We start from the raw sequence: 19,847 nt of genomic DNA, 5'->3' as shown, positions 1-19,847 counted from the left end.
TTGTGTCGTTATGTATCATCAATTTATGATCTGAATGAGGGTTTCTTTGGAGAAAAAAATAAAAAATTAGGTCAGTTATGCTTTCATTTTGAGCCGAGGGTCTACTGTCCCCAATTATCTGTCTTTTCTATGTCTCCGTTCTAATTTTTTGACACATGTTCTTCCACTTAACTTTAAATTTAGCACAGTTACTTTGCATAGAATTTAATTAAAAAATAAAAAATAAATAGAAAAGTTAAAGACCACCATAGCTGAAAAAATATTTCAACAACCTCCCCCAATCTAGCAATGTAGCCACCGACCCCCCCCCCCACCCCACCGTGCATTTCAGCCATTGGGTTCTTCCTCATCGGGGCAAAGCTTCTTTTCCTCTCTTTCAATCTCCCCCTCCCTCTCTCTCTCTCTCTCGCTCTCTCTCTCTCTTTTTCCGGCGTTGCCGTATTGACATTTTCGTTGTTGTCACGTATCAATTAATTAGATATTCTCAAATTTCATACTTCACACACATTTTGCTAGCGGTGATTGGACGTACTAATCACATATCGATCGATTAGATATCCCCAAATTTTAAACTTCAAACTTCACTCTTATTGGCGGGATGGATTGATCGCCGGGGATTTGAAAAGAAGGAAAGGAAAGAAAGCTTCGCCGACTGTGAGGAGCAGCGCTGATGATGGGGTTGTATAATTGTAGTGGGTGGTTATCGAGTGTTAGTTTTTCTTTTCTTTAATTTTTAGTTTTTAAGTTAATAGACAAACCGTAACTATATAAATTGTGGAATATGTGTGTTAAAAAGTTAATAATTTAAAAAGTACAATTTTTCACCACTTACATAAAAATACGTGATGTACTATCCGTATTTTTAACTACGCAAGTATTTTTCACATTTATTCTTTTTCTTCTACACTTGGATTATCATATGGACTGACCAATAGCATGAACCAAATGAATCACAATAAATTCTTAGCGAAGGATTCAAAAGCTATATAATCTTCTTCCATTCTAGAATTTCGCTACTCTCGTTTTTCTATAGCATTTGAATCGAATTAATGAAAGTTTTTTAATGACAAAATAAAATAAAATTTAAACGCAAAAACGAAAGTATGAAAATTACTAATATTTTAAAGGGTAAAGTACAAAAAACTATCTTAATTATTGGTGTCACGACACTTTTATACCTCATCTTTTAAAATTGACAGTGTCATACCGCATCTTACGAATTTGTGACAATGTCATATATCCGTCAGTTTTTCTGTTAATTTCTCTGTTAAATGCTGACGTGGCCCGACACATGTCCCACTCACTAATCCAATTGGATTAAAAAAATAAAATATATTTTTAATAATATATATATATATATATTAAATATCTCTCTCTCCTCTCTCTCCCCCCCCCCCTTTCTCGCCACTCCCTCTTCTCTGCAACCCAAAACCCTTTCCCACCCGTCCTCCACCACCCTCTCTCTCCCCCATTTCTCGCCTCCCTTTTTTCTATGTATCCCATAAGACCCAGACCCCGGAGGAATAAAACCCACCTTCCCATTGCAGCAATTGTTGTCGCAATTCGAAAACCCCAAAACGAAGAACCCAATATTGCTTGACTACTCAACCTCCCTCATCCTGCCACCCTCGATCTGGAGATCGCAACGATGCCATTCCATGGCATCATCTTCCTCGACTACTCCGCTTCCCTCACTCTGCCAACCCAGTTCGTCCCCCCCTAACCCAACATGCACTCATCTCTCCTCCCTTATCTTCATCTTTTTCCCCTTTTCCCTCTACCTGCAACCCAGAAAAAAAAAAATCGAACCCAGTTTTGCCCCAAGAAGAAGAAGAAGAACCCTCTCTGTCTCCTCCCCATCTTCATCTTTGTCCCATATTCCCTCTACTTGCAACCCATAAACAAAAAAAAAATAAAAAACAAAAAGAAAAAAAATTCATACCCAGTTTCGGCCCAAGAAGAAGAAGAAGAACGGAAAAAAAAAGTGACAAATCCAGTTTCGGCCCAGGAGAATAAGAAGAAGATGAATAAGAAGAAGGAGGAGAGAGAAGAACAAAAAAAATTGAAATTGGTGCGGGAGAAGGAAAGGGGATGCCGCACCCCTAGTAATTTTTTTTTTGTTTTTTTATTCTTACTTTTTTAATATTTAATTATTTTTTAATCCAGTTGGATTAGTGAGTAGGACACGTGTTGGGCCACGTCAGCATTTAACAGAGAGTGAGACATGTGTCGGGCCACGTCAAAATTGAAATTAATCCTTCTGTTAATTTCTATGTTAAATGCTAACGTGGCCCGACACGTGTCCCACTCACTAATCCAGCTAGATTAAAAAATAATTAAATATATTTTTAATAATTAAATATTAAAAAATTAAGAATAAAAAAACAAAAAAAAATTTCCTAAGGGTGCGGCATCCCCTTTCCTTCTCCCGCACCAATTTCAATTTTTTTTTGTTCTTCTCTCTTCTCCTTCTTCTTCATCATCTTATTCTTCTCCTGGGCAGAAACTGGATTTGTCACTTTTATTTTTTCATTCTTCTACTTCTTGGGCCGAAACTGGGTATGAATTTTGTTTTTTCTTTTTGTTTTTTGTTTTTTTGTTTCTGGGTTGCAGGTAGAGGGAAAAAGGGACGAAGATGAAGATAGGGAGATGAGGTATGACATTATCACAAATTTGTAAGATACGGTGTAACATTGTCAATTTTAAAAGATGAGGTATGAAAGTATCGTGACACCAATAATTAAGGTAGTTTTTTATACTTTAACCTATTTTAAAATGCAAATCTCGTGAAGGGACCAAATTGTTCGAGTCTTTAACAATTGCACTAAAAAGGCTGCAGATTTCAAGTTTCGGCAAACTTTACTTTTGGCATCACGTGTCTCTCACTCCACACCTCAGTCCTCGCCAATTACAACTTTACACGTGTACCTTCCCGACCACGTCACCTCTGCAAGCCGAACCATAATCCCCTGCGTCCCTATCGGACACCACAACCACCTCCTCGGTCGCGATCCTGCCACGTCCGACGCTTCAACATCTGTCTTTCGTTGGCCAACACGTGGAATCATCTTAATGGGCGTAGGGTTTTACGGGGATGTGGTGCGGAACAGGGAATCAATGTTCTGGGTTTCGCGCTTTTTCTGGATCTCACGTATCTGATCCCTACAGGTGGTACGTAGTTCCTTGTTTGTGTGAGACATCCTTATTTTTTCCAGGTTTTTTTTTTCTTCGTTCTGTCAGACGTAATTCTCGTTTCCTTCCGGCGGATATCGGACTCGGGTCCTTTCTCTCTCTACACACTCCGCTTCTCTCTTTCTCTCTCTAGAGCTCTAATGGAGTCTCTGAAATTCAGTAGCTTAATCCCATGCAAATCGTCGTCCTTAATTCCGGTTCCAACTAAGTTCGCGAACCGCCAGGCGATTGGGCAACTGGGTTTTGCTCCCCTGTGGAAAAGACGGTGCAGAAGAGTCGGTCTGCGGCTCAGAGCGTCGGTTGCCGGCGGAACTGGCGGCGGCGAGCAGGACGGCGCTTCTGCGGTCGAAGACCAGCAGAAGGACGAAAAGGGTGCTTTTTTGGGCGCCGAGAGAGACGATTCCGGCGCCTTTCTTGGGTTTAACTTGGTTCCTCCCAACGGTAAGTTTTCAGGCTTCCAATTTTGCTTATTTATTTATAAATTCTTCTGCTTTTACACTGTTTTTAAATTGGTTTCATGGATTCTTTGAGAAATTTGAAGTAGTTTTTGGATTTAAAAAAACCTGAATTAAGGGTTAAACCTGATTAGTTTTTTAAAAATTGGACTTAAAAAACCTTGAATGCAGAAAGGTTTAAGTTGATCACATTGTGTGGCACGCTGATGGAGACACAAACTGGAAATATTGATACATGTTTGATTTGATGCATTGATTAGTGAATGTGGAGTAAATGTACTCTAGATTTTAATTGCTGTTTGCCCAAATTAAGTCCTCAAAATCATTGCTTTTTGTTTGCAAAGCGATATTCTAAACTACCTTTACGAGGGAAGTTACTGTGCTGGCCAACTTGGACTAACCCCCCAAAAATCATTACTTTTTGTTTGCAAAGCGATATTCTAAACTACCTTAATTTACTAGGAGAGTTACCGTGCTGGCCAACTTGGACTAACCCATCTCTCCCAAAAATCCTTGTTTTTGGTTAGATAAGAGACGTGTGATGTGTCAAAATTTGCTATTTTTAGTATATTGGGGTCATTCACTAGTAGTGGTTTTTGGTGGAATCTTGACTTGTCTGTGGTTGTCTTGGTTTTGGATGTCCACGTCAATTTGCACATGAGGACTCCAGGTCCTTGCATTTTATGTGGTCTCCACCTCAGATTGTATTTTTTCCACTCTTGGTCCCATATCGGGACCTCATAGCATGTACATTGTCCCGTTCATAATCTAATGCTGCATTTTCATTGGTCGAATGGAGTGATCCTGCATATTTTGATGAGTAATTCCAAACCCGGCATGTCGACATATTCTAATTTTTTTTTATGAATTATTTGTGGACCCGTCTGATATTTTACTTCAGGTGAAACCAAAGTCAGTGACTCGCCCGAAGATGTTAGTTCTGTTGGAATGGAAGAATCAGTGGAAATAGATGGCAAAGAAACGTCCAAAGCAAGTGTAACACACAATGTTGTGTTTGTTACTGCCGAAGCTGCGCCTTATTCTAAGACGGGAGGCTTAGGAGATGTCTGTGGTTCTTTGCCTATTGTTCTAGCGGCACGTGGACACCGTGTTATGGTTGTTTCTCCTAAGTACCAAAACGGTACTGCTGCAGACCAGAAATATTCTGGTGCTGTTGATTTGGAAACAAGCATCAAGGTTTATTGCTTTGGTGGAGAGCAAGAAGTTTCTTTCTTCCATGAATATAGGGCAGGTGTTGATTGGGTAAGATATTGGGGATATTTCGCATGTTCTAGTTTATCCATTTTTAAACAGTTTGGCCTTCTCCAGACTGATAGAATTCTCTTGCCAATGATGACCTCTTTCCGAATCTTCTTTAGGTATTCGTGGACCACCCGTCATACCACAGACCTGGAAATCCATACGGCGACAGTTTTGGTGCATTTGGTGACAATCAGGTATGGTTTTAGACTGAAAAGTTGTACGTAGTGGATAGATCATTTAAGTAGTGTCCTGTTTTATTCACGAATAATGATACGTTTTATTCTCATTTGGTTTTACAGTTTCGGTTCACTTTACTTTGCCATGCAGCGTGTGAAGCACCATTAGTGCTTCCACTGGGAGGGTTCATCTATGGCGAGAAAAGCCTGTTCATGGTCAATGACTGGCATGCCGGCCTTGTGCCACTGTAAGTAGTTTCAACCAATTAAATGGATTAGCTATATGATTTTGTTTTAAATCGGGTAAACAAACTGATAGTGGAGATCTGATGATTACATGTCCCTCTGATTCAGGCTTTTGGCTGCCAATTATCGTCCATATGGGGTTTATAAGGACGCACGAAGTGTTCTTGTAATTCATAACCTTGCACATCAGGTTGATGCTTTTTCTTCCTTTTTTTGTTTTGTTTTGTTATCAATCTTCAGTCGTATATCCGATCAACTTTATTAAACGTTGTCTTGTAATATGCAAGGGAGTGGAACCGGGAGTAACATACAAGAATTTGGGGCTACCTGCAGAGTGGTATGGAGCACTGGAATGGGTGTTTCCAACATGGGCAAGGACCCATGCTCTTGACACAGGTGAAGCAGTAAACATCCTGAAGGGTGCAATTGTGACATGTGATCGGATTCTGACAGTCAGTGAGGTCAGTTGTATTCCATATATAGTCATCGTGTCTCATTTAATGAAACACTATTTTCAACCTCATTGCATGTTTAGAACTGGAAATGTTTAATTGATTAATGCTACGGTGAGATAATCTTGTTCGTATAATCATGATTGCAAAATGTTTAGGCACTTGTACAACGAAGATGATAGCGTTTCTAACACCTTCCTAATGGACATGTGCCTCCTTATTTTTCATCATGCTATTCTTCTTCTTTCTCATGATTAAATTATGCCTTCGAATTGTAGGGCTACTCCTGGGAAATAACAACTGTTGAAGGTGGATATGGTCTAAATGAGCTACTAAGCAGTAGAAAGAGTGTTCTCACTGGTACGTTACTTGAACTTCATCTCTCATTGTCTAACTTTCTATGTGCCTAACTCTCAATTAACGGAATAATACCATCTGACAGGAATAACGAATGGTGTTGATGTGGTTGAATGGAACCCATCTACTGATGTACACATTGCTTCCCGCTATTCTGCTGATGATCTTTCCGGAAAGGTGGCTAAGTCTGTCATTTAGTATGGGGGTGTTATGGTATTATTATACTATAGTCCGCTTACCCTTCTTGTGTGCGGGCTGCAGGTTCAGTGCAAGCTTGCTTTGCAGAAGGAATTAGATCTTCCCATTAGGCCGGATTGCCCATTGGTAAGACATAAAACATTGCTGTCTAATTATGCTATGTTTCAATAACAAAAATACTCCGCTCCTAATACCGATTCAAGTTTTGAACCATATAGATTGGATTCATTGGCCGACTGGACCACCAGAAAGGTATTGACCTGATTCAGTCAGGAATGCCACAGCTTATGGAAGATGACGTGCAATTTGTGAGTCTTTCTCCTTTCATTGATTTTGGTATTGTTATTTTAATTAGCTTGCTCCCAACTTTCAACAGTTAACTTTTTTAGTTTCTGCCGAAAAATTTTGTAGCACAAACTACGGTTTATAAATGCTCTTTGTTTCAACTATACGTATGTAATATTTTTCAGGTTATGCTGGGGTCTGGGGATCCACTGTGTGAAGATTGGATGAGGGCAACAGAAGCAACTTATAAAGATAAATTCCGGGGTTGGGTTGGATTTAACGTCCCAGTTTCTCATAGAATAACCGCAGGGTAATTCAAGATTTCGTGTTTCATTGTTTAGACGTTTACTATATACGTGCATCATACTGACCCTGATCCTGTAATTACCAGCTGCGACATACTCTTGATGCCGTCAAGATTTGAGCCCTGTGGACTTAATCAACTGTATGCAATGAGATATGGAACTGTACCAGTGGTTCATAGCACAGGAGGACTTAGAGTGAGTTTAAATACTTGAAAAATGAAATCCGGTTCTTCATCACGCGGCCTCTTTCTCTGACGATTTCTGTTGTGTTCCAGGATACAGTTATGAATTTCAATCCATATGCTAAAGGAGGCCAAGGTGACGGGACAGGGTATGTTACTCAACTCTATTGCTTGATGCATTTCTTTGACAGTTTCTCGTTACAAAAGTTTCGTAGCATCGTTACTTATAGCATCATTGTGGATTATATTGTCAGGTGGACTTTCTCTCCATTGACGAAAGAGAGTATGCTGGCGGTAAGTTTTTCTGCTACTTCTCTCGTTTTTAAAACCCAAACATCGATTATTACCGTGTTCTATATCAAAGAATCGAGTAAATTGGATGTTCATATAGTCTTGCGGAGTTTATTCAACTTAAACCAAATGTTGTATATCTTTTTCACCGTACTGACTCACGGGGTCGCGGTTAATACATTGCAGGCACTAAGACTTGCTTGTAGGACTTTCACAGAGTACAAGCCTTCCTGGGAGGGATTGATGAAGAGATGCATGGAGAGGGACTTCACATGGGAAAGCGCTGCAATCAAGTACGAGCAGGTCTTCGAATGGGCGTTCATCGATCCACCCTACGTCAAGTAAACGTCTCAAACAGAAAAGAACACCCGAGAGATGAAGAACAACGTCCAAAAAATTTCACGGTTCAGTTCTATTTATTATCCGTCGGCTGAGAGATCAAACACACTACAACAGAGAAGGTTTTCGTGTCGTGTTCATTGTTTTCGGTTGTCGACACGGTAGGTATATACAGGAGCAAAACTATGTAGTTCTGAATCGTTTTAGTGAGTGCAAATTAATAAGCATCCTGCAGTTTCACTCCCCATTACATAAGATAATTAAGAGCAATCTCAACCTTTTAAACCTTAATTAGTAGAGACATTTTTAAACGTATACTTTAATTAGCAGAAGAAATGGGATCTATTTATTTGTTCTAAATGATTTGCTTCCTCCCGTTGGTTTCTGCAAAATTAAGAAAGTCAACTCCTATGAGGTTTGATACGATAATATAATTGGTTGAATTTAAAAAAAAAAAAATTTGTCACTAATTGTTTCATGATACTTAATAAATCAGATTATATTTCCGACACATGGAAAATTTCTCTATAAACAAAGAAGAAGAAAGGTCCTAAGTTGACTTCTCTGCTAGAAAGATGGATTATTCAAAATACTTTAGATGAAAATAATAATTATTCATCTAGTTATATTATAAAACTTTTGTCCTCAATATAACATGTTCTATATCAAATTCTAGTTTTAACACTATTTTTTCGACGTGACCGATCTACTTTCTAACACACTGGGAAAATAAGAAGGATCGACACACCCCATTATGTTTGGATGAAGAAATTCTTCAGTATTTCGGAGTCTATCGGAAAATGAAGAAAGCTTCTAAAGTTAATTGAAAACAATTACATTATGTTTGAATGAAGAAATTTAAGATTATTAAGGAAGTTTAAAATAACCGAAATTTAAATGATGGAATTTTATTCTATAGAATTTGTGAATTTTCTTGTTTAGCTAATCTAAAAGAACAATGGAATTGAATACGGAATTTTGTTGTTTTTAAACTCTCAATCATAGAAATTTGTAAATGACACCTATTTACATGTAATTTAAACTTGAGAATTAGAGGTCCCAAATTCCAAATTTTTTCCATACGGAAATTCTAAATTTCTATGTTTATGAATCCAAACAAGATAATTGGTGCATGTCAATTTATAAATTCTATCTTTAATTCAAATTACAAGTTAATCTGAATTACAACTCCAAGATAAACCTCTTTATATAGGCATCAAACGCTAATTCTAATAGTCAATGGAAATCTAATGAATAAAGGAAACAATAAAGGGAGTTTTAATAAAACAATTCGCGGTACTGTTCACTTTAACAAAAAAATCACATTTTTACACTAAAAAGTCAATCATGGTACTATTCACTTTACCCTTTATTTTGTCCTTATCATTAAAACTCAAAATTTTCAAGCCATTTTCATTAGTTTTCCTAACAATTAAAAGAACTCCTAATTAACTAGAGAAAAAAAACCTAATTCTTATAGTATGAGGAAAGATAAAATCACCCAAACCCTATTCAAGCAATCCAAATATTTTAAGGGGTGTGATATCCACACACCCCATTTTACTTCTCACACACCCTTCTAATTTTCGGCTGTTGGATCGGATGAATTGAAGAAGATCAATGGACATAAATTAACAAGGGATGTGTGAGAAGTAATTTGGGATGTGTGGATAGTACATCCCTATTTTAAACGATACTCCTTTTTATATTTTATCGCAGTATACTTTATTGTTGAACATAATTTTTTTTTCTTACGTTGTTCATTGTCAATCGTCTATCATTCTCTTTTATCTAGTTTAACCACTTTAATCAACCCCTATGTATCCTACACATTTTCTTTTTTATGCTCCTGATTATCTTTTGATTTATTTAATTCAAACGTTAGAAGAGTGATTCTTTTTTATAAACAAATCACAATTATTGTTTGAATAATATGAATAAAAAAATTATCATATTGAAGGAGTCATTTTTTTTTGTCAACAACTAACAATTATTTAAAATTTCTTTTTATGGCAGTTTCTTCGAATAAAACCTAAAAATCATTTACCAATACACTTTTCTCTCTGCCAAAGCACCGCCACCGGAAGCATACAAGTTCGTGCCCCACACCAAAATATAAACAAAAGATAACATGTGATTGCCTGCATCAACCAGGCCAGCAAGCACCGAGTGAGCCTTCCACGTTGCACATTATAAAATAAAATTACATTGTATCAATCAACTAAAAAACTGATTTCTTTTTTCTTTTTTCTACTGAAAATATAATATAAAAATAAAATAAAAATACTAACGACCTTTTGATTTGAACACTTTCGATTTTGTTTCTCGTTCTGCAATGTTTTTTTAATGATGAAGATTTAGAGTGGCAAATTAACTTATTGGTTGTTGATGAGCACTTGTTATGATCCGTTTAATATAATATAGAAATAAGATTGGTAATGTTAATGATGATGTAAGGTGAATTAGACTGAATGTGTCTTAATGAGTATTCGTTAAGATCTGTTTAATTTGAAATAACGGTAATATAGAGATGAGATTAATAGTAGTGATAATGATGTAATGTGAAATCAAACTAAATCAGTCTTAATGAGTAGCCACTAACAACTAAATAAGTTGATTTGCTACCTCTAAAAACTGTTTATTTTCAAGATCATTATAAAGATCATCTATAAAAAAAAATTAAATAAATTTAAAAAAAATTTAGTCATCTAGTTGTTATTCAATAAATAGACACATCATATTTTCACTTAAATATTAAAATTTAGAGCATGTTATAACTGAACGGTTAAATGATTTATGCTTTAATACTTTTTTACAAAATTGATTTTGAAATAATAATTTATAATATGAACGATTCTGACTGTCAAACAACATTATATAGATATAAGTAAGAAAAACAAGAACAGTTATGATTATCAAATAACATTATATTAATAAGTAAGAAAGACGAGAAGTTTTATATGTGAGAAAGTTGCCAGCATCGCTTAATATGCATGTTGAAGGGTACATCCGTAATAAATCCTTCCCGCGAGGGCACTGATTAAACCAGCCGTCATTCCGTTTCTTTTCCCTTCAATTCCAACGCATTTCAACTGTTGATTCCTCCCTTCAATCGGAGGAGACTAAACCCTAGATATTTTACAGAGAGAGAGAAAGAAACAAAACAAAATCCGATCCTCCGGGAAATGGTATAGGGAGAGAGAAAGCAGCAGAGAAACTCATAAGAAACGTTTCGGCGTCGTGGGGATTCGAAAGATTCGATCTTTCCGAATCGAACACCCACGAAAGGGATCGAAATCACATCTTGTTCTTCATCCATTGAATCTCCGATTGAAAAGATTCAAAAGTTTTGTTTTTGGTGGGAAGAAAGAATCGATGATTTCGAATCCGGATCTGATTTTCTACGCCTGCATTGCCCACAAGGTCATGATTCTCGGCGAGTTTTCGAAAGAGCCGGGTCTCGGAAAGTTAGCGCAGCAATGCGTGGAGGTAGCCCCTCCCCATCATTCCATGTTCAGTCACACGGTAAGAAAAAGGACTTACATTTTCTCATTTCATGACCCTTTTGTGTATTTCGCTATCTCCGATGCCGATCTCGATGACTCCGAGGCGCTTTCGTTCTTAAACCAGTTGAAATCCGGTTTTGAGGATGTTAGTGGAAGTGGGTCGATCTTGGTTCGGGATAATTTTGCCCCCAGTTGCTTGCAAGTCCAGTTTGATTCGATTATTCGAAAAGTAATGGCCTCGGACTTGCCCAATTCGCCGGCAGCCAGTCGGAATCTAAGCTTTGGTGCGAGTAAAGGGAAGAAAATGGTGCTGACACCGCTGCTTGGGAAGAATCCGAGCGAAGGGTTGAAGAAGAAGAGGAGGTTATCCGGGGAGGTTAATGGCGATCTTTGCAAAGATGTGACTGCAATGGAGAAGAAGGTGGATGTGTGCGATGATGCTAATGGCGGCGGGTTTAGAGATTTTCCGTTGCCAACCCAAAAGAGTGGTCTTTTGCATTCGGGTGACCGCCAAAAGGCCAAGCAAGTTTGGACTAGGCATGTTTGGGTTGTTTTGATCCTTGACTTGTTTGTTTGCGCCGTGTTGTTTGGGATTTGGTTGTGGGTTTGCAGGGGATTCAAGTGCATTGACAGTTGAACGGGCGGATTTGGGAGGTTTTGGTGTTTCGGTGTTGTTGTATTGTGCTTTACTTTGAAGATGGATGAAAATACTGTAACATTACAAACAAGCACTCGAAGGGATAAGTTGGCGAAGTCAATCAGGCTCTGTTTCAATTGTGTACCGGTAACTTTCTCCTTGGCCCTCCGGTGAGCTTCTTGTATGTATCTTAAGCTATATAACTTGTGTTATACAAATAGCGATAAGCGTTTTCAAGTGATGCATCAAATTGTGTATACTTAGATCATCACTATGCAGGCATTGTTTTTACTTTCCTTCCGTTGTTTTCGGTTGATGTTGTAATTGCTCAAATGTCTTGATATTTGAGTTTACCAATAGAAACTGTTTGTTTGCTTTAATGGAAGTTGTTTCTGTTTCTGTATTTGATTTCCATTTCCTCCGCGGTTAGTCTCTTTACCTAAAACAAGATAAGATCAAGAAGCGAAATCTTCTTTATTTGATTCCGTTGTCTAACGCGTTCCCTGCTATGGATACTTTTCTTCCACGACAGATTAGCGTCTCGTATTTGCGTAGATGCGTTAGATAAGTCATGAATTACTTACTATGTGAGGATGTCGAATGTCAAGGCAGTTACTGGTGCTGGATGGAACAGTTTAACACCACATGGTGGCGGATTGGCGGTGTCACGGTCGCATTCAAACATTTCTATTTGAGCTGCTGCTTCTTACCAAATTGCAGCAGAAGCAAAACATTACCGACGTTCGAGCTACAATTTTCCGGTTCTGCTACAAACCAGGTTTATCTGACAGTTGCGGTGACGCACGCAGACGTGCAAGAACGTTGAGTTTCAGAGCTTCAAGGAGCCTACTTTGGACGCCGCTGCTGGCATTTGCTTCATTACCTCCGCGACTTAGGGAAGATGTCGAGTTAATAGGCCAACTTAGTAGAACCCAATGGGTTTGGGTTTCTGAACGCTCTGTTTTTCCTGCACATTTGTGGTTATTATTGCTTAAATCAAATTATCGAAAGTTCAGAAACTAAAAAAGACGTGCTAAGAGAGAAAATGAGAGTGCGGAAATTATTTCTCGATCATTATTTAAAAAAATTCTTAGGTGCTTGAGGAGTCTTGATGTTTTAATTGTTAGATTTTAGTTTTTGTACTTTTAAATAAAACTTAGGGTTAAAATATTCATAATACCAGATACTCTGGAGCATCCAAAAAAGTCTCAGATGATATAGCTTAGGGGTGGGTATAAAAACCATCAAACCGCATCGAATCGTATGGAAAAAAAACCGAAAAGAACCGTGTTGATAGGAAAAGTCAACTTTGAGTAAAAAACGGAACAGGACGGGTTCAAACCGGTTCCGGTTCCGGTTTCGAAGGAACAAGAACCGGTCGGAACAAAACTGAACCGTTTTATTAATAATTAATTAATTAATTATATAGATACATGTGTCATGGTATAATAGGTTGAAAAATTAATTTCACCAATTTACAAAGCAGTTAATCCATCCCAATTAGGGCTCACCCACCCTCACATGTTTTTGCTTGCTGATGTTGCTACTGCTTCCAATATCAGGGGACCAATATCTGGAGACCAATGCTATTTAAGTTCTTTATTTTTTTTTTTGTTTGCTGACCGACCAATATATATTTATTTTAATTGTCTCTTTTTGTTAACCTGGTGCCACTGCCAAGGATATTTGCATTAAAAAGGATTTGTGTTGTATGCAACTTTATATAATCGTTTTAGAAGATGTATGTGAATGCATGATGATTTGGTGTTCAAATAATTTAGCATTCGAAACCGTAAACCCACAAGAATTGAATTGGAGCCGGTGTAGACCGAGCCGAAAGGCTACTCACACTGTCCAAGAAAACGTACAAGATACTCCGAAACTTCCATATATAATGGTTTGCGGTGTCTTCGGCTCCAAGATTCTCTTCGCCGGCAGCGTGAGGCCTTCGTACTACGAGGACCGAAGCCTACTTGCGACCAGAGAAACATATATGCTCGACACAAAGTCATCTCAGTCTACGCTGCCGATCATTGAGAAGCGCCAAAAAACCGTTGGGGTTGAATCGGGACAGCAAAACCTCGACCGGTGCTGGTTGCGATCCACCGTAACATCTCCGTTGTTTTGCTTTTGACGCTCCGGTGTTCATACTCGAAATCTATAGCCACTAGGCGTTCCGATCCAGTTCCAGCAATGCACTTTTCATATTGAAAAATCTGAACTGCTTGACGTCGCAGATTAAAACTCGTCATTGCCCGATTATATGTGAACACACTAGATATATCAGGGTGCTTAGTTAATTTGCGGTTTCTTGTTTTAATATTACAAATGCATTGATTTCTCGACTTTCGAGCAGATAATCTCACGTGTGAATGTCAGACCCGATTCAAGAACCTCGCAGTCGGGAGTCGGGCATCAACCGTCTGCATTATGATCCCTTCGGTAACCCAGTTTACATCGGCACACTGTTTTCTTCGGAAGCAGACCTTTTTTATTTGGTTTTGGTATTTTATTGCAGATGGTCCTGAAATCGACTTAAACTCTTCATTTTAGTCCCTCATTTTGAAGATCAACCAATGTCGTTCCTTAACTTTAAACACATCAATGTCGCCCCATCAATGTCGTTCCTTTAACTTTAACCAAATCCTATCTGATATACAAAATTTAGAACAAATATGAGAACATTGTTTATTCAAATAAGGCTTTTTAGCCAAAATGTTTCATGAGATTTTCATAACACATAACTTTGGTCGCCGAGGCTTTTTAGCCAAAAAGGACTAAACTTATGTGCTTTGCAAATCTCAAAGACCAAAATTATGTATTATGCAAATATTAAAAACCAAAGTTATGTGTTATACCCTCAACTTAACGAAGTTTTTTAACAGAATGACCAAAATAATGAATGGTGGACAATCTCATGGACCACTTATATTGATTTTAAATCTCAGGGACCAAAATGATGTGTTATGCAAATCTCATGATCATTTTGATTAAAAAGCTTTGAAATAAATATATGGGTGATATATATAACTTAAGTCTACACAACAAGAACGACACCAAATACAAAACTTTGTAATTTGCAGTAAATCAAAATCTCCGGGCTCCCCAATGTGCCATTTTATCCACAGGGGGTGAGCTTCTTGTTGCCAGCACCCCGAGGATTATCATCTTTCCAGTCATCCCATGCCCTCGCCCTGTCTTGAGCGGCATCGTCATCTTCATCTTCCCCCACCGGCGGTGGTCCTGGTTTCATAGGTTCCTTGTACCATGCAGAATTGGCTTCTTCCATGAGTTTCACATTCCTCTCTTGCCACGTATTCATTATCTCCATCTCCTTCAGTCCAGCTTCCTCTATGCTCATGGTCGGCATCCTTCCCGCACAGTAAATTCAATTTAGCATCTCAAATGATATGTTTAACACGATGAAAGATGAAGACACATACGCGAAAACCAGATATTTCCAAACGTTTGTGCTCATGATAAATTAGACTTGGCAAAATAAAGTAACAGAACACGGAGACATACCTATGACTGGGCTGGAAAACCTGAGCCGCCATCCTTTCCCTCTCACTTGTTGGCTTTCCACCAATAAGACTCGCTGGTCCAAATATTAGTGGCTGGTGCTTGTGTTCATGCATCTCTGAAACCCTGGCTCTCCCTTCTAGAACATCCTGAGCAAAAGTTGCACAGGTGATAGGCTCTGCTGGTTTACTATACTGCACCCGGGTTGCAGCATCACGATGCCAAGCTTCGGCCCTTTTGGCACGATCATCAAGAACTTCTTGATAAAATTCCTTCCCGCCATCCTGAAATACATGACAATAACAAAAGATTTTATAACAGAAATAGGTCAAGTTGCAGGACACAGCTTTTTCTATATGCTCTACAAATTTCTCTCTCTCCCCCCTAATTATCACCAAAAATTGCAAATTCATGACAGAATAATGGAACTCAAGACCAACACTGATAATAATACAGTAAAAGTCACCAATCTTAAGTTATGGTTACGGGGGTTAATATTAAATACCTTTGATTGCCTTTGCTTAAAAGCTACAAGCATTTCTTCCTCTTTCTTTAGCATCTCCAACAGATCAAAAGCCTGAAAAATATTGCATGGCAGAAAGACATGAGTATGAATTGACGTGAATAAAAACGACAGCATGTGGAGGATTACTTTAAGCTATAAACTAACCTTACTAACTGCCAAAGAGATTGTAGTAAACCACGCCTGCAAAAACAAGGGTTCTAATTAGACAGTTTTTTCTTTCTACCAATGTCGTCGTACCCAGTGCACAAGGCTCCCGCTTTACGCAGGGTCTGAGAGAGGTGAATGTCGGCTAGCCTTACCCCCATTTATGGAGAGGCTACTCCCAAGTTTCTTTCTACCAATGTAATTAGACTTTAAACTTATGAAAACATTCTGATGTAGAACCAATCAACATGTCAGTAAAGAGAAATATGTAAGAAGAAATCTACAAACCTCCCGCTCCTCCTCTCCGTCATCATCCAGAACATCTTCCTCTCCTGCCTCAATAGGAGTTGACAAGGCAGATGCTTTAGTTGAACGACCTCTTCGCTCTTTCCGCTCCTTAATTTCCAGCAATTTTGATTCTGCAGCTCTTTGCCTTTTAAATCGAGCAATCTGGATACAGAAGCAAGAGCATAAGTAACAAATTACAACACCAAAACTACACTTTAACATGTTCCGCCACGCAACATGTAAAACAGTCTGGCAGCACAACAAAGTGCAATTATTAAAGTCATGAGCATCCATGAAATTTGAGTTAGGATCTTCACGCTTTCTGAAGAAAGACTATAAGAAAACTAAAGTACCTTCAGAGCCCTTCGATCAACATGTGAATTTGGGCCATCTACTGCAGATGCTTCTAACTCCTCTTTCGGAACAAGTTCCATTGCCTCGCAAATTGAAATAAATTCCTACAAAATGCCGCCGTCATAGTTAATTTTAACAGAAACAAAAACCTCAAACCAACCAATGCAACACAATATTCTCATACTAAGACACTGACTAGCAAGACAGCCCAATGTATTATTGCTTGACCGACAAGTAACTAATGAAAATGCATCACCTTTAACTTAGCCTGGGAAGACTTGAGAATCGATATCCTGTCATCCTGCGCAACCTTTTCGGTTAACTCACCGAGATAATACGGCACCTGTGATCAAAACCCCATCAGAAGTTGGCTAATTACATTCAAACCAATCCAAGCTTTCCAACTATTCCATCAAATGATTACTAAATCCCGATTTCTCGCAAACATTCAAAGTTTTCGACTTTAAAAATTAAACCCAAAAGAATTACCATAAGATATTTGAGATTGGTGGTGCTGATATCCTCCTTGGTCTCATTGGCTGAGAACAAACCCAGCTTGCTTATCATTTCATCGCTCTTCTCCAAGGCCCTGCATCCCTTCCTCACCTCCTCCTAATAGTAATATCCAAATTAATTAAATTAATTACACACAAAAAAAAAAAAATTGAAACTTTCAATAAAATGTGCGAGCCCATGAGCTTATGGTGCGGATTTGTGTACCTGATCGACACCACCCCCGGACTCCGTCGCCGCCACATGGATCTTCCGAGCTTGCTCGAAGAGCGCCGGAAGAGGCATGTCCTCCATGTTAAATTCTCCCATGGAATTTGAAAAGGAGCTTCTGGTGTGGGTTTGAGCTTCTTCAATTGCTAATTTCCGGGAAATGTTAGGGCGGTTGAATCGAGAATTTGAAACTTAGGGTTTTCAGATTTGGGCATAGAACTCTGGAGAGGAGAAAATTAGAAACTTTGGGAAGGAGATGGAGACCTGCTTATAAAGGGCGATATGCGCCTCCGGCGTAAGTTAGCGTGGAGCTGAATTGAATGCGGAGCGGTGCACTGGTTGGCCTATCGTGGATCTCTACGCCCAGTCTGCAACCGGGTCAAACAACTCTGATTTCAAACGGCGAATATTGTTGTCGTTTTGATGGTAGATCAGAATTTAGAAAGAGAAATGCTAAGTAGAGTTTCAAAATAGAATTTTTCATGAACTTTCTGTGACCTTGTATAAATATATATATATATATATATATTTATTTATATTTTATTTATTTTTGGTACAAGGGAGGGCAAAACCTGGCAAGCAAAACAAAAAAGCTAGGCAATAACAGCTCTAGGAAGGGCCCTGCCAATAGAATCAGAAGCTAGAAAATTAGTAGAAGTGGTAGGAGGAGAAACAAAAACATGAAGGCCAAGGGATAGCCCATGACCCAAGTCAGCCATGTGATCAACTGAGGCATTATTTTCTCTATAGATATGAGTGATTTCACATCTCCAATTTTTTAGTCAATAATGAGATTGTAGAGCGGGTATGAAACCAAAATAGGTTTTTGGATCAAAATAACAGCATCCCAAGAATCACATTCAAGGATCACATCCATGCAACCCTCGTCCCAAGCTATAGAAAGGCCCATGAAAACACCCCAAAACTCAACTACCATGATGGTTCCTCTGCCTAAATTAGCAGCAAATCCCTTAATCCAATCCTTTTCAAAATTGCGAATCAAACCTCCAGCACTTATGTGACTAAATGGGTCTTTACAACTCTCATCTGTATTGATTTTATATCTACCAATTGGCGAGCGGATCCAATGGATTGAGATGATTTGTCTAGGAGGCTTACTAGAAGAACATTTGTTGGCATCATACCAATCCCTTGCAAATTGAAAAATAAACTTATGGGGTGAGACATGCAATTGTTGGCCATTATTGAAGACAAAATTGTTCCTCCCTTTCCAGCAATATCATAGAGTTGAAGCAAAGATAAGGTTCCAGGGTGAACCATGTATGGTAGAACAATGTGTCCTAAAGTTTATGGCCATCCAACTTTGGAAATCAAGGGCAAAGGAATGGGCAACTTCAGGAGGGATTCCAACACCATTCCAAAAGGAAAGAGAATGCCTACAAGACCTAAAAATATGATCCATTGTTTCCTCAACATTAATTTTCAATATTATAAAATATTATGGAGAGAATATGAGTGGCAGAGAGTTCAATGAGAGTCCCACTTTTAAGAGCCTTTTTTGCATTTAGGATTAATCATATATAAACGAAGAAGGAAAAATGGAATAAGCTTTCAAAATCTTCAAATTAATGCTAATTGGTTGACAAAAGTTTTTTTTGTTAATAGGTAGTTTAGATATTAGTTAATTTATTTTTTTTTATATATAAATTTGATAAAACTAATATTAATACTAATATATAAAAAATAATAATAAATAAAGTCAATTGTCACATGCACATGAATAGTGTTTGAGAAAGGGGTGTGCTATCCACACATCTCTTTTTACTTCATACACACCCTCTTAATTTGTGGTCATCGGATCGACTGAATTAAAGAAGATCAAATGGCAGAAATTAACAAAGGGTGTGTGAGAAGTTAAAAGGGGTCACACACCCTTTTGAGAAAAAGCTAAGCATACGGCATACAACATTTTGTAAACCACATCTACACCGTCGCTCTTATAGATGTGAGATCTACTACTTAGTATTATGGTTTAGTAATATTTATCTTCATTTGTAAGAGAGAAGTTTTATGTTCGATTTTCATCCAAAAACGAGTTTGAACCACATTATTGTTAGTCAATTGTGAGGTTATTATCTACACTAATGAGAGATGATGAACTTAGCCTCACAATAGGTTAGCAATAATGTGATTCAAACTCGCATTTGGCGATAATCAAATATAAGACCTCTCACTTACAAATGAAAAGGAATATCATTATACCGTGATACTAAGTGGCAGATAACATCATTTATTAAAAAATAAAAGAAATAGCGGTGGGATCTATTTATATTGTGTACCCTACCAATTGGATATGGTTCACAGAACGTGTTCCGGAATGTTTAGTAAGGGATAGAATGTTACAGAAGAACTTCCTGTATTTTTGTCATGATATTCGAATATTTC

General features: G+C 38.1%; 3 protein-coding genes across 3 annotated transcripts; 2 read left to right on the top strand and 1 right to left on the bottom strand.

The window, feature by feature from the left end:
• The first annotated feature begins 3,169 nt into the window (after window positions 1–3,169).
• LOC126627804 (starch synthase 1, chloroplastic/amyloplastic-like) lies at window positions 3,170–7,966 on the top strand. The gene is made up of 15 exons (XM_050297356.1): window positions 3,170–3,633; window positions 4,549–4,910; window positions 5,027–5,104; window positions 5,210–5,334; window positions 5,441–5,522; window positions 5,620–5,793; window positions 6,063–6,144; window positions 6,227–6,318; window positions 6,403–6,465; window positions 6,558–6,647; window positions 6,810–6,934; window positions 7,016–7,124; window positions 7,205–7,260; window positions 7,366–7,405; window positions 7,589–7,966. The coding sequence occupies exons 1-15, from the start codon at window positions 3,333–3,335 to the stop codon at window positions 7,745–7,747; spliced, it is 1,938 nt and encodes a 645-aa protein (XP_050153313.1). The 5' UTR covers window positions 3,170–3,332; the 3' UTR covers window positions 7,748–7,966.
• A 2,737-nt stretch (window positions 7,967–10,703) lies between these two features.
• On the top strand, window positions 10,704–12,287 carry LOC126630334 (phytolongin Phyl2.2-like). Its single transcript, XM_050300420.1, has 2 exons — window positions 10,704–11,266; window positions 11,372–12,287. Exons 1-2 carry the CDS (start codon window positions 11,117–11,119, stop codon window positions 11,882–11,884), a joined length of 663 nt encoding a protein of 220 aa, XP_050156377.1. The 5' UTR covers window positions 10,704–11,116; the 3' UTR covers window positions 11,885–12,287.
• Window positions 12,288–14,846: 2,559 nt separating this feature from the next.
• Window positions 14,847–17,849, bottom strand: LOC126630391 (PP2A regulatory subunit TAP46-like). The gene is made up of 9 exons (XM_050300505.1): window positions 17,439–17,849; window positions 17,208–17,330; window positions 16,975–17,061; window positions 16,718–16,822; window positions 16,365–16,526; window positions 16,077–16,112; window positions 15,912–15,983; window positions 15,410–15,690; window positions 14,847–15,255 (listed from the first exon to the last, which is right to left on the bottom strand). Exons 1-9 carry the CDS (start codon window positions 17,538–17,540, stop codon window positions 15,003–15,005), a joined length of 1,221 nt encoding a protein of 406 aa, XP_050156462.1. The 5' UTR covers window positions 17,541–17,849; the 3' UTR covers window positions 14,847–15,002.
• Between the last annotated feature and the right edge of the window lie 1,998 nt (window positions 17,850–19,847).

Source organism: Malus sylvestris, chromosome 7 (genome assembly GCF_916048215.2).
Source record: "Malus sylvestris chromosome 7, drMalSylv7.2, whole genome shotgun sequence".
Lineage (NCBI taxonomy): Eukaryota > Viridiplantae > Streptophyta > Magnoliopsida > Rosales > Rosaceae > Malus > Malus sylvestris.
Note: the sequence above shows the minus strand (reverse complement) of the source record. Positions and strands in the feature narration are given on the sequence as shown.